We start from the raw sequence: 12889 nt of genomic DNA, 5'->3' as shown, positions 1-12889 counted from the left end.
CTACAAAGCTACTCCAGGACAGCCAAGGCTACACAGAGAAATCCTGTCTTGGGGGGGGGGGGGAGAGAGAGAGAGAGAGACAGAGACAGAGACAGAGACAGAGACAGAGACAGAGACAGAGAGACAGAGATTGATTCAGAACTTGCTAATGTTTAGGGGAAAACAGTGATTTTATTTGAATCTCACCAACTGTTTTTTTCATTTTGGAGAATTGGCCCCTTTATAATGATCCCAGTTAACACCAAGAGCCCTATTGATAAGGACCTTACCCAGCCTGTGCAAGGCCCTGGTGTGACCCGCAACACCACCCAAACAGGAGCACGCACACATACTTGTTGGTTTTGTGTTTTGGTTTTTAGACAGGGTCTCACTGTGTTGACCAGGCTAACCTTGGAACTCAACAGAGATCCACCTTCCTCTGCCTCGGGAGAGCTAGGACTAAAGATGTGCACCACCATGCTTGACTGCACACAAATTTTTTGTTTGTTGGCTTGATTTTTCAAGACAGGATCTCTCTGTGTTAGCCTTGGCTGTCTTGGACTAAAAAAAATTTTTTTTAATTAAAAACGATAAAAATATGTTTTAGAAAAGAATCATTTAGAAAGTGGAGGTGGGGACATCCTACATCCTCCTCTGGTTCCAGTGCACATGTAGGTACTCACACTAGCATGCACGTGTGCACATACAGTACTCCTGTGACACATATACCTAAGTAAGTAAGTAAAAGTGTGCTTGGTAAAGGACGCATGCTGCTTATTCCAGGATCCAGATTGCGAGATGACTCCACAAGTTCAAGGCTAGCCTGGTCTACATAGTGAGTTCCAGGCCAGTCAATGTTCTATATTTGGACTCTGTCTCAAAAGGGAAAAAGGAGGACTTCTGGATAATGCTGGCACATGCATTTGATTGCAGCTTCAGGAGGCTGAGACGAGAGAATCATGAAGGGTTTTTTGTTTTGTTTTGTTTGTTTTAATTTTTTCCAAGACAGGGTCTCTCTGTGTAGCCTTGGCTGTCCTGGACTCACTTTGTAGACCAGGCTGGCCTCGAACTCACAGCGATCCACCTGCCTCTGCCTCCCGAGTGCTAGGATTAAAAGTGTGTGCCACCACGCCCAGCTTAGGATCATGAGTTTAAGGCCAAAGGACACTTTGAGTTCAAACCAAATAAATAAAAAAATTCATGTATACAGTCTTCCACACTGGGGCGTAAGCGGGGACCTGGCACATGCTAGGCGAGCAATCCCCAGCCCTGGCTTTCCTTCTCTCCCGCTTTCCTTCCCCACCCCCGCCTTTCTTGCCACAGGCTGGGCCTGAACTGGAATTTCATTCCTCTGCTGCCTCAGTGCTGGGATTCAAGCCTGAGTCAACATCGTGCCCTGCTTCCTTCAAATTTTTCTTTTCTTTCCAGAGCTCGGGACATAGCCTGGCCCTTGGGAGGCAGGTGCTGTGGGCAGAGCCGTCCCTAGCCTGGGAAGTTCTGCCCTCTGCCCCCAGACGTTTCTTGTTTATTCTTCCAGGATTATTTGTGCATTCAATCATTTTTGTCAGTTTGGACCTATGGATTAGTTTTTGTGCTTTTTTGGTTGTTGTTGTGTGTGTGTGTGTGTGCGCGCGCAGGTTCATTTGTGTGTGTGCATGTATGTGGGTGAGCATGCATACATGTGAAGGTCATGCTCCATTTTTTTTTCTTTTTTCTTTTTCTTTGAGCTGGTGTGTCTACATCTCAGGGTTCTCCTATCCCTGCCTCCCCTGAGCTGGGATTCCATGCACTGTCTATGTGGGTGCCAGGGATCCCAACTCAGGCCCTCATGATCACACAGCAGGCAAGCACTTTACTGACTTTGGAGACAAGGTTACTACACAACCTAGACAGGCCTCACACTCCATCCTTTTGCCTCAGCCTCTGAGCTGGGATTACAGGAGCACACCATGGTGGCCGGGCGGGTCTGCTGTCACCAGGCTGTAACAGTGCTGCAGCGGGAACAGCTCCAGCCATCAGGAGCCCTTTCCTGTCCTTCTGACACACCATCCTTGTGCTAATTTATTTGTTTTGGCATTTCCTCTTTGTCCTGGCTGCCCAGGCTATTCTGGGTTGTTTGTTCTGTCCCAACCTTTCGGCTGGCCATTTCTCAAAGAGTCTGGTTCCTGTCATTGAACATAGAGTCCCAAACCAAGACCTGGGTTTGAATGTACTTGTTGTTATCCAGGGGTGTTCCTCCGGTCCTCACAGCTGATACACGCAGAAAACACGTATGCCCACTTACAATGTGGACACACCTACCCCACCATGGCATCTTTTCATTTCCATAGAAAATGAAATTATTGGCAGGCAGTGATGGTGAACACCTTTAATCTCAGCACTCAGGAGGCGTGGGCAGGTGGATCAATGTGACTTCGAGCCCAGCCTGGTCTACGAAGGGAGATCCAGGTCAGCCAGGGATACACAGAGAAACTCTGTCTCAAAACCGCCCCCCCCAAAAAACCCTCCAAAAAATAATAAAAAATAAATTAAAAAAATGGAATTATTGCTGGGTGTGGTGGTGCACACCTGTAATCCCAGCACTCAGGAGGCAGAGGCAGGCAGATCGTTGTGAGTTCCAGGAAGTCTAGGACAGCCAGGGCTACAGAGAAACCCTGTCTCAAAAAAACAAAAACAAAAACAAACAAACAAAAAAAAAACAAAAACAAATTATTCCTCTTTACGGATTTCCTTTCCCAGCCTCATTGTCTTCCTCGCCATGTCCCTCCATGTATCCCATAACCGCCCTATGAGGTCCAGACTATTATTTTGAGACAAGGTCTTGCTCTGCAGTCCCTGGTCTTCTGGGTTACACGTGCATGTTGTACCTCCAGCCTGGGTACCCTCTCTTTTATAGAGACCGGAAACGGAGGTTCTATAGTCCAAGCAATCAGCATAGATGACATGGCTCTGGGAGGAAGGGTCTGACCCCCAAGGCCCCATTTCATTGCCTGAGTTGACTCTTGGTGCCCAATGACCGTGAAATCGCAGTTTCCTTTCGGTGAAAAGCAGCTTCCAAGCCTCAGAAGCCTGGGAACCTGGAAACAACAGAAGTCATTCTAGGGGAAACTCAGCAAGAGGGGAAAAAGAAAAAAAAGAAAAAAGAAAAAAGAAAAATAAAAAGGCCAACTGCCTACTGTGAACTTAAAGGCCTAGAATATCTTCCGTGGCTGAAGTATGGAATGAAATCAGATCAGGCTCTTTGTCCATTCTGGGAAGAGGAAGAGAACCCAGTCTTCAAGGCCTACCCCTCCCCCCCCCCCCCCCCCCCGCAGCTGCTGCCACCTGCTCCCTGCAGGAGAGTGCCTCCCGGCCCCTTCACAGGCTCCCGCCTCCTGCCTTCTCTTCCACTTAGTCCAGGCCAGGTGGGCGCACGGTCAAGGCCTCTAGAGGCCTGGAGCTAAGCAGCCCTAGAGCCTTCCCTCCCTTCTAAGGGAGAGACAGTTCTATTTCTTCTTAAATTCGTTTCAGCACGCTGAGATGCGGTGTTTGTGGAACAGATGAATACACGAGAGCCTTGGTTAGCGCAAAGCCAGGTGTCTGCACGTCACAGCACCTGGGTGGAGGGCAGAGGCCCGGGAGCCCTCCCGGTGAGTAGACGGAAGAACCAGACCGAGGCTGGGCAAACCCGGACTTTCCAAACTAAGAGGAAGGGGGAGGGCCGTGATGCAGTCCTGTGAGGGACTCTATGTACTGACCCATGGGTTTGGGGCTGAGATGCTGAGCTCACACCCTATTGCTCCCCCCCACCCCGGCCCCCAGGCTGGTCCTCTGAGACAGTTCTTCTGGCCATTTGTCCTTGTGGCTGTAATGAAGGTGAGAAACACCGCCCTTCTCACTGTGAGACACCTCTCTCCAGCCTCAGTTTCCTCCTCCGTAAACCAAGAATACTAGGCTGAGGCTGCAGGTTCAAAGATGACACAGGGAAAGCCCAGAAAAGAATTCTGGCGCTTAGGATCTCACGAAACAGGAGGACGCCTTGAAGCCATTGACCTTAGCTGGACAAGGGGACACAGACTCAAAGCGCAACGCACAGACTGGCCCAAGGTCACTCCGCCCTGGGCTGGGTCTGACCCCAGATAGCCTAACTCTAAGGTCCTGGAGTTGGTCAACAGCCAGCGGTATTGGAGGAGCAGGGAGGTGGCGCCCAGAACCTTCTGTTTTGGAACCGTTGAGTGGAGCACCTGCCACCTGGGGAACTAGTCACTAGCCGGGCTGGCGGCGCGCCTGGCAGTCACTGAGCCGCGACCCTCCCCGGGAGGGGCGGGGCGGACGGTTACCTCATCGCCGCCTCCCGGAGGCCCTGCTCGCTTGCTCGCCCGTGTGGCTGGCTGAGGCGGTGGCTCCCGGCGCCCGAGCAAGAAGGACACGGAGCTGCGGGCGGGGACGAGTCTGCACCACGCCGGGTACGCTCTCCTTGCGGAGCTGCGGGTCCGTCCGCCGCCCGCCCTCTGGGTCCTCGGCCCAGGCCTCTTGCGGCCCAGGTGCTGTAGGCGGAGCGACGCGGGTGTCCCGGGCAGGGCAGGCAAGGCGCGGGGCCGGCTCATGAAGCTCCCTGGCGCCGAGCGCGGGAGCGCGGGCCAGCCATGGGCGGCAGCCTGCGGGTGGCTGTTCTGGGTGCTCCGGGAGTGGGCAAGACCGCCATCATCCGCCAGTTCCTGTTCGGTGACTACCCCGAGCGCCACCGGCCCACGGACGGTCCCCGCCTCTATCGGCCCGCCGTGCTGCTCGACGGCGCTGTCTACGACCTGAGTATCCGCGATGGTGACGGCGCTGGCCCCGGCTCAAGCCCCAGAAGTCTCGAGGTAGCGGTTCAAAGGAGGCCAGGGGTGTGTGCGCGCGCTTGGTGCCCACGTGCGTGTGTCCACGTGGACTGACCCAGGACGCCGGAGCGTGTTCTGGGATTAGGAAGAGTGTGTGTCTAGGTGTATTGCATGCGAGCTTCTACGTTAGCCTGGAGGCGTCCTGTAGCTGTTTCTAGTTTTCCTTGCCTGCCTAGGCTGGCGTCTGCACCAGCCTGTGGCACAGCACTGCCGGAGCTGCGCCGCTGTGACAGTCAAGACCAGTGCAGGAGTAGCCTTTCCATAGAGGGCCACTGCATCCTCATTTCTGTGCCCTGGAGCAAACACTTAGTAATTGGTGCAAAGTCCAGACAGACTCCCAGTCTTTGGCGCAGGGTGCCTTTGAGGGCTTCCCAGTGGAGCTGGCATTTGAGCAGCACCTGGGAGGCTGGATGAAGTTTGGGGTAAAAGAAGCTGTCAGCCTATTGAAAGGGGAAAGAGTTATCAGGTGCTTAGGCCAGAGGCTTGGCCTGTACAACTGCTCCAGGACAGTCACAGTCACCACCGGGCAGCTAGAGGTGGTAGCATAGGTTGGGAGGGCAGAAGTTTGACAGGAGGCCCAAGACATAGGGCCTGACAAGATACAGGCACAGCTGGGAAATCTGGCCTGTGGGAGGGAGCGTGGAGTTCTGAGAGGTGATGACGGGTCTGAGGATGAACCATCGGGTTTTTGGGATAGGAGGGTCGGCTGTAAACCCCAGACTTTACCCCTAGGAGTGGCCGGACCCTAAAGACTGGAGCTTGCAGGACACAGACGCCTTTGTGCTGGTCTACGACATCTGCAGCCCGGACAGTTTCGATTATGTGAAAGCTCTGAGACAGCGCATAGCAGAAAAAAGGTGAGGGGTTGGGCTGGAGGTGGAGGTGGAGCTGGGTGCTTCTGGGTCATACTTTGTACCCATCTGAAGGTCTCTTGATGTGTAAGGCTTGAGGCACACCCAAGGGTCTCTGGCTGTAGGAGGGGACCCACCTGCATTTGTACACGTGGGGAGGGTTTCCTCCGGCCATGGAGTCTCCAGCAGTGTGTCTCTGATATGCATGCGCCTCCAGGCCGGCGGGCGCGCCAGAAGCACCCATCCTCGTGGTAGGCAACAAGCGGGACCGTCAGCGGCTGCGCTTCGGGCCTCGTCGTGCACTAGCAACTCTAGTTCGCCGGGGCTGGCGCTGCGGCTACCTCGAGTGTTCAGCCAAATACAACTGGCACGTGCTGCGTCTCTTCCGGGAGCTTCTGCGTTGTGCTCTGGTGCGCACGCGCCCTGCGCATCCGGCCCTGCGCCTGCAGGGGGCGCTGCATCCAGCGCGCTGTAGCCTCATGTGACCCGATTGGACAGAGAAATCCTATGAAAGCAGGCTCCCTCCCACAATCTGTGCGGCTGGGCTTTTCTTTGACCTTGGTTGGACCCAGCCGACTCCCAATCATTGGACAACATCAGTTTTATCTGAGACCTTATTGGGTCACCATCACGGATGGAGAAGACTTGGATATACAAGCGTTAGTACAGCCCTTGGAGCTTTACTGGAGACACATTTTGAGAAAAGGTCTCACTACGTAGCCTTGGCTGTCATCGAATTACAAAGGCCCACCTGCCTCTCCACTGCTCAACACTTTTTAAGTCATGCCTTACCAGGTAATAAAAACAATTTAAACGCACACATGAAAGGTTTCTTGTTCTGGCAATAGGCAGGTGAGAATGTTGAGGCCTGGCACACCCCCCCCCCCAAGTCAGTAAATAGAATTCCAACATATAATGAAGGCTCAGTCCCCCCAAAAAACAGGAGCTGGAGCAAAACTTTACTGTCAGAGGTTCTGCTTACTGGACCACAAGTCCTCAGGACACCGGCCTGGCCCGGTCTCCTCTAAGGCATTCAATAATATTAGTAATTAAATAGCAATGCTCACCCCCCAAACCGGAATGTACAACAGGTTTCCCATGGTGCCATGTGGTCCTGCGGGGTTTGGGCCCATGAGGTCTGGTGCTCAAGAGGTGGAAGGGGGGCGTCCCTGATGCAGAGGGTAGGTTAAGGCCACAAAAGAAAATGGAATGGGGTGTGTGTGTGTATAGCTGAGCCGGTCCATCACATTGAAGAATCTGGCTCGGTCCTTGGGGTGACCGACTGCAGGGCATGCCAAGCCCCAAGCTCCATGGGTCCTGATGGGCGGCGGGGTCCCCGAGGTGTGGGGATGCGTGAGGGTTTACGGTCTGGCTGTGTGTCCATCCGCCCCCTTGCCCAGGCCAATGAGGGTTCTGGGCCAGGCAGAGAGCTCCTGGTTGCATCCAGTGACCCCCCTACTGCAAGGCAGGGGCTGCCTTCATCGGAAGAACTGGACAGAGCCTGGCTGCGGGGCCCAGGCAGCCCATTGGCTGTGCGGCCCGACTCCCCGGGTGGTCCACACTTGCCACCCAGGACACTGAGTGATGAAGACGACGAGCTGGATGAACAGTAAGCAGAGTCCGGAGCTGGAGGGTCAGGGGCTGACCCCATGGGCGTGTGGCTGGTAGCAGCCTCCAAGGCGCGGGCATTGGCCAAGAATTCCTCTTCCAGGCGCCGGAACAGTTGCTGTTCCTGCTGTGGGTCAAGCTGCAGGGGTGTGCGGAAGGCGCTGGCAGGTGTGGCAGCCAGCTCTGGGCCTGGGCTCGGAACCCTGGAAGGCCGGGGTGCTGCAGGGCTGCGGGCACGTGGAGTCTGCGGGGTGCTCCTTCCAGAACCCCCAGGTCCCCCACCACCCCTGCCCCGGGCCACCCATGAGTGTTGCCCGTTTCGGTCCCTGCGCACCACCAGCACCGCCTGCTCCTCGCGGCTCTGGCTGCGGGCGCGCCGCACTGGGCTGGAGGCCGACAGCTGAGCGCCTCGGCCTCCGGGAGCCATGCGGGGCCGTCCCCGGTCCAGCCGGTCTCGAGACTGGCTGCGAGGGGCGGCCGTTCGTCTCGGGGAGGCCGGGACACCGGAGGTCAGCCGGTGGTTGGGCCGCTCCCTCCGGGAGCCAGAGGCCGCGTCGTCACTGCGGGCACCCAGGGTGCCGCTCTGGGCTGAGGAGGCTGAGGAGTCACTGTCCCCGGAGTAGCGGCGGGAGCGGGGGAGGGGGGGCAGCTGATCGCGGGGCCTGAGGCGGGGAGCGAGAGAGATGTGCATCACTGGCGCGGGTGCAGCGAGCTGGTGAGGCGTGGGCTCGGCCAGGGGACTTCCAAGCACAACCGAGCGTCTAGGCTGAGGCCGTGACTCTCCGCCCCAGGCTTCCGAAGGCCAGGGTTGGACTGGCCACCACCGGGAGCCCGCCCTAGCTGTGTTGTTGGTTTGTCTGGGTTGCCATGGAGAAGGAAAGCCAGGCCCGCCCCCACACGCGGGAACTTTTCCCAGGGTGTGAGTCACCGCGCCCAGGCGGACGCCCCACCCCCACCAGCCCTGGTAGCTCCTGAAGTGATCCTCCAGACAGCTCACCTGAGTGGGGTCTCAGGCCCCTCCTTTGTGCTTCGCAGGCTGATGGGGGTCACTTCAGGCCGGGAGCCGCGGCGCTCACACCCAGGGACTGGGCTACTAGGGCGGGGGGTAGGAGTGGGTGATCCCCTCTGCGGAGAGAAAGTACCTGCCCTCTGCTGGGACAGACGGTGGGCTGTGGAGATGGACGCCGTCAGTGAGGAGCAGGGCCTGAGAGACCATCCCCGCCCTGCCCACACTCGTGCCAGGCACCCTACCAGTGGAGGAGCAGCGGCAAGGGTCATGCTTGTCTAGGTAGTGCTCCAGTGTGTCCCAACCGCCACCTACACGCACCATCACGTGGCTCCTCAGCACCTGCGGGCCGGAGGGCAGGTCACCGTGGGCCGCCTAGCCCACCCCTGAGCGGCTGCACCGGGCCTTTCCTCTCCCCGCTTACCCTCACGAAGATGAGTAAGCTAGAATCTCCCACTCGGTACTTCCCCTCCGAGACCTTGATCATGGGAAACTGGTCTGGGCAGGTGCAATGGCCCAGGATCTCCCTCACCTGAAGCCAGAAAAAAAGATGGCTGAAGGTCAAGGGTCAAGTTCCTCCTCCAGAGGTTTTAACATCAGCTGCCGGGCAGGAGGAAACGCCTACTCCCTCCCACACAGGACCTTTTGCCTGTTCACTGTAGGGGCGCTGGGCACTGGAAGCCAAGGACTGTCCCCTGGAAGAAACACCCTGAAGGGCCTTAAGCCCATGAGCCATCCACAACCTCTTCACACCCCTGAGGTCCACAGCAGGTCCAGGATGAGTGCAGGGCGCCCATGCTCCCAGCGGAGCATACAAATCCGAGGGTACCACGTGGGATACACCCCCCCCCCCAACAATGACAAAATCTCCCCTCCCCAGGGGCAAGCACACTACTGCACACATGTCAACGGAGGTAGGAGATGGCAGGCTGGCTATGCCTACCCGCCTCCCTACCACGGTGGGGTGGCATCAGAAGGGATGAGCAAGTGGGGCCTTGGGTGACCGAGGCCCCCGGGTGGGGACGAGGTGTTCGTTCTGCCCACATCACCAGGCGAGTGGCTCTTGGGCAAGCACATCATAGTCCTAAGCTCCTGATAAGAAAGAAACTCTTGGTCCAGCTGCGGGGGTGACAGGGACACCTAGGTCTCGGGAAAGGCGGAGGGAGCGGGAGGCCTGGACCTCCTATCTTCCCAACAGCACTTCCTGTCCCCAGTATCAGCGGTAATGGGGCTAGGCTTTTCTTTTCTCCATCGGGTCTCCCAAGAGCTTCCTACATCTAGCCTTCTTCAGGGGTGGCAGCCATGCAGCCCCAGGCAAGTGCATCCGTCTAGAACACGCGCGCCAAAAGGTGCCCCAAGTTCCCGGCCTCCAAATGAAGGAATGCACTTGAACTTTGTTGCTGAGCTCCTACAGAGCTGGGGTTTTATCTGTCTCTCTGGGCCAGGCATACATTTGGCAGGCTGCAGAGGGTGGGCCCCGGGAGGCTCAGGGATGGGGTGGGAATCAGTTCTGCCACCCGAAACCCCAGGTTGGGGGAGCGGGCAGGGCGTATACCCCAATGTGTACATGAGGACACTCACCAGCTCGTCGAGGTTTCGGAGGTCATTGGGTGTCATGCGGGGTGTGCGGGTGGCGGCCCCTTGTGCAGTGGCAATTTCAGTGGCGTCCTCGTCAGCAGCAGGGACACTGGAGACCTGAGGGGTAGCCCGAAGCTCCCGCTCAATCTCCTGCTCAAACTGCACCAGCCTCGGGGCGAGCAGGCCGAGGCGCGCCCCCCGGCGGGCCACCTCCAGCAGGCACAGCACCACGCTCTTCTCGTTTTTGCGTAGCACCAGGTCCTCTGTCTCAAACATGAGCACTTCGGGCACTCCCAGCTCTGCCCGGCACCAGCCGATGAAAGTGGCCACGTTGTCTCGGGCCATGAAGGAGCCAGGCGCCACACTGTGTGCCTGGAAGGCCACACCTCGGCTTGGGCGGGCAGCAGCCAGAGCCCGGGCAGCTTCGGTGACAGCGTTGGCATGCTGGCACAGGACTGTGCCTGTGGCCAGGCCCGTGAGGAAGCCATCACCACTGCCGGGTAGACCCAGGCAATACAGGGCATTGAGCCAATCGGCCAGGTCTTCCTTCATGGCTTCCACGTAGGCCTCGCTGGATCGGAAGGGTCGCACACTCTTAGCCGCGGAGCCTGCGATGCAGGCCACTGGGTCCGCCATGCCCGGAGCCAGTGGAATCACTGTGGGGACACAGGTCAGGATGGCCGTGAAGACCACGCAAGGGCTCAGAATGGTCCACCCTCTACCAGCCTGCCACTCAGACAGAGCAAACGCTGAGCCTAAGAGCAGGCTGTGAGCAAAACTTCACTGTCCTCACAGTGCCATGACCTGCTTCAAAGGCCTCAATAAATTTTACACCCTCTGAAAGTGTTTATGTTTGCCGTCTGGCCCGTGGGGGTGGCGGCGGCGGCGGCGGCGGCTAGGGACAGGTTGGCACCCACGAGGAAGAAATGCCACTTAAAAACATGAGGACACGTGGGCAGGGAGGGACAGGAGAGCAGCCTCGCCCAGGATCACAGAGGGACTGGTTCCACTGCTCAGGCCACAGCCCGCTGTCCCCGCCTTTCCCTACCCCTCCGCTAAGGGCAGCGGCACCGGCTGCGCGGCCACCGCATCTCCATTCTACAGATGAGGAAACTGAGGCGCAGAAAGGGTACCGGCTCGCTGAAGGTCGCGGAGCAGTCGGGGGTTGGAATCGGGTCTCCCAGCCGGGCCCCGCCTTCAGCGAGAAGCCACCTCCAGCCGGTGCCTGCAAGGCCGGGGACTCGGAACGGCCCCCCGCGAGCCTCCGCAGTGCTCGCGGCCTGGTCCAGAGAGGGTGCGCGGCCCGTCAAGGTCACACAGCCCTGGGAAGCGGAGACCCCGCACCGCCCGGCCCACCTCCGGGCACCCTGGACACGGATTCCGGGGGTCCCCCACACTCACCTGGCTCACCCCGCCGCCCCGGGGAGCATCGCCCCGGCGGGGCCGGAGCCGGGCCGCGCCGCCGCACACAGGCGCCGCCCGAGCTCGCTGCATCCCGGCGCCCGCTCCGCCCCGCCCCCCTGGAATTCGGATCCGGCCAGGAAGGGGCGGGGCCGCGCTCTTAAAGGAGCCGTGCGTTTCTGGGGCCTTGGGCTCCGAGCCTGGAGAAGACGCCTCCCCCGGTCCTTTGACTAGGCGCCTGGATCTTCCGAGGAGGGTTTCAGACCCTTTGGGTTGTCCTCCCTCCGCGATAGTGGCCTTCCCGGAAGCGATAGTGGCCGGGGACTGCAGAGTCACCTCCGTCCCGGGTGGACCTCTGCAGGCCAGATAACCGAGTGCTCTTCTTCTAGAATGGCCCTTGGACAGTAGCTTAGGGGGAGAAGGACGCTGAAGCTCAGGGATCGGAAGGTGGCTGCGGGTTGGGTTAAAGGAGGGGGCGTGGCAGGGGCAGCCTCACGCCTGAGGAAGAGTGCGGAAGATCTGGGGAATCCTGCCCCCTGCTGACGCCCGACGGGCCGGGCACCGCCAGCCCCTTATGTTCAGAGCTTGCACAGTGCTCCCTAGACCTGAAGAGACTGGAGAATCGTCTCTAGGAGAGACTTCATCTTCAGGACTGCAGTTGAGGGAGCAGGGGCTTGATCGTGACGGTTATGGGAACACTCTTAAGGACCAGAGACACTTATTGAGCACCTACTGTGTGAACCAAGTCTCACCCAACCAGCCAGCCCAGTGCTTACGTTTGTCTGTCGGGAAAGCGGACGCTGGCATCAGAGAGGAATGAGGTGCCGAGGGGGCGAGCATGGAATCTGTGGGTGTGTGCAAAGACTGTAATGTTAACTCAGGTCAAGGAAGGAGGTGAAGGAGGAAGCTGGAACATATCTGGAGGGAGAGTTTTCCACACTGAGGAAGCTTGTCTCAAAAATGGAGCGAAGAGGGAAAAAGAAAAGTGGATAGATAGGCTCGCAAGGTTGGAGTGGTGGAGACAACAGGGCAGGTCACACAGGGCCTTGTGGACCATGCTTTTGAAAGAACGTGGAAGCTAGAGAGGCTTATTTATAATTGCTGAATTACTATCATTAGATTTTTGTTGTTTTTGAGGCAGCATCTCTATATGTAGCCTTGGCTGGCTTGGAACTTCTTATGTAGACCAGGCTGGTCTCAAAAATCATAGAGATTTGCCTGTCTCGGCCTCCCGAGTGCTGGGATTAAAGACATGGTGCACCATGCCTGCCTGGCCCTTATTGTTACATTCTGAGACAGTCTTGGTATGTAGCCTGGGCTGGCTCTGAACTTACTACCCTGCTCTCTCTGCTGGGATTACAGGTTCTTGCTTCCTCTGTTGAGGATTTCAGAGCAGGCAAGGGTGGTTTAGTGGTCTTAAGGGTTCCTGTACCGGCTATGGTAGGCGGGGGCAGAAAGCCTCAGAGGAAGTCAGGCGGCTTAGGTGGGAGTAGTGAGAAAGGCGCTGCATTTCCTCTGCCTGTTGCAAACTGATGATGCATGTTGGTGAGTTTAGCGTGAGGATAGCTGAGGGAGAAATCCTAGGAGCACTGTGGGGAAGAGCT

At 57.7% G+C, this 12889-nt stretch overlaps 3 protein-coding genes across 3 annotated transcripts; 1 reads left to right on the top strand and 2 right to left on the bottom strand.

The window, feature by feature from the left end:
* Window positions 1–235: 235 nt before the first annotated feature.
* On the bottom strand, window positions 236–6153 carry LOC311607263 (uncharacterized protein; the record flags this gene model as incomplete). Its single annotated transcript, XM_084798945.1, has 5 exons — window positions 236–3056; window positions 4299–4766; window positions 5177–5281; window positions 5568–5672; window positions 6064–6153. The coding sequence occupies 5 exons, from the start codon at window positions 6151–6153 to the stop codon at window positions 2766–2768; spliced, it is 1059 nt and encodes a 352-aa protein (XP_084655071.1). The 3' UTR covers window positions 236–2765.
* Window positions 4344–6506, top strand: RASL10A (RAS like family 10 member A). The gene is made up of 3 exons (XM_084798771.1): window positions 4344–4823; window positions 5574–5698; window positions 5910–6506. The coding sequence occupies exons 1-3, from the start codon at window positions 4605–4607 to the stop codon at window positions 6175–6177; spliced, it is 612 nt and encodes a 203-aa protein (XP_084654897.1). The 5' UTR covers window positions 4344–4604; the 3' UTR covers window positions 6178–6506.
* Window positions 6507–6603: 97 nt separating this feature from the next.
* On the bottom strand, window positions 6604–11712 carry GAS2L1 (growth arrest specific 2 like 1). The gene is made up of 6 exons (XM_084798701.1): window positions 11286–11712; window positions 9888–10540; window positions 8731–8838; window positions 8552–8648; window positions 8298–8469; window positions 6604–7962 (listed from the first exon to the last, which is right to left on the bottom strand). The coding sequence occupies exons 2-6, from the start codon at window positions 10518–10520 to the stop codon at window positions 6936–6938; spliced, it is 2037 nt and encodes a 678-aa protein (XP_084654827.1). The 5' UTR covers window positions 10521–10540; window positions 11286–11712; the 3' UTR covers window positions 6604–6935.
* Between the last annotated feature and the right edge of the window lie 1177 nt (window positions 11713–12889).

Source organism: Acomys minous (genome assembly GCF_964271855.1).
Source record: "Acomys minous genome assembly, chromosome: 10".
NCBI lineage: Eukaryota > Metazoa > Chordata > Mammalia > Rodentia > Muridae > Acomys > Acomys minous.
Note: the sequence above shows the minus strand (reverse complement) of the source record. Positions and strands in the feature narration are given on the sequence as shown.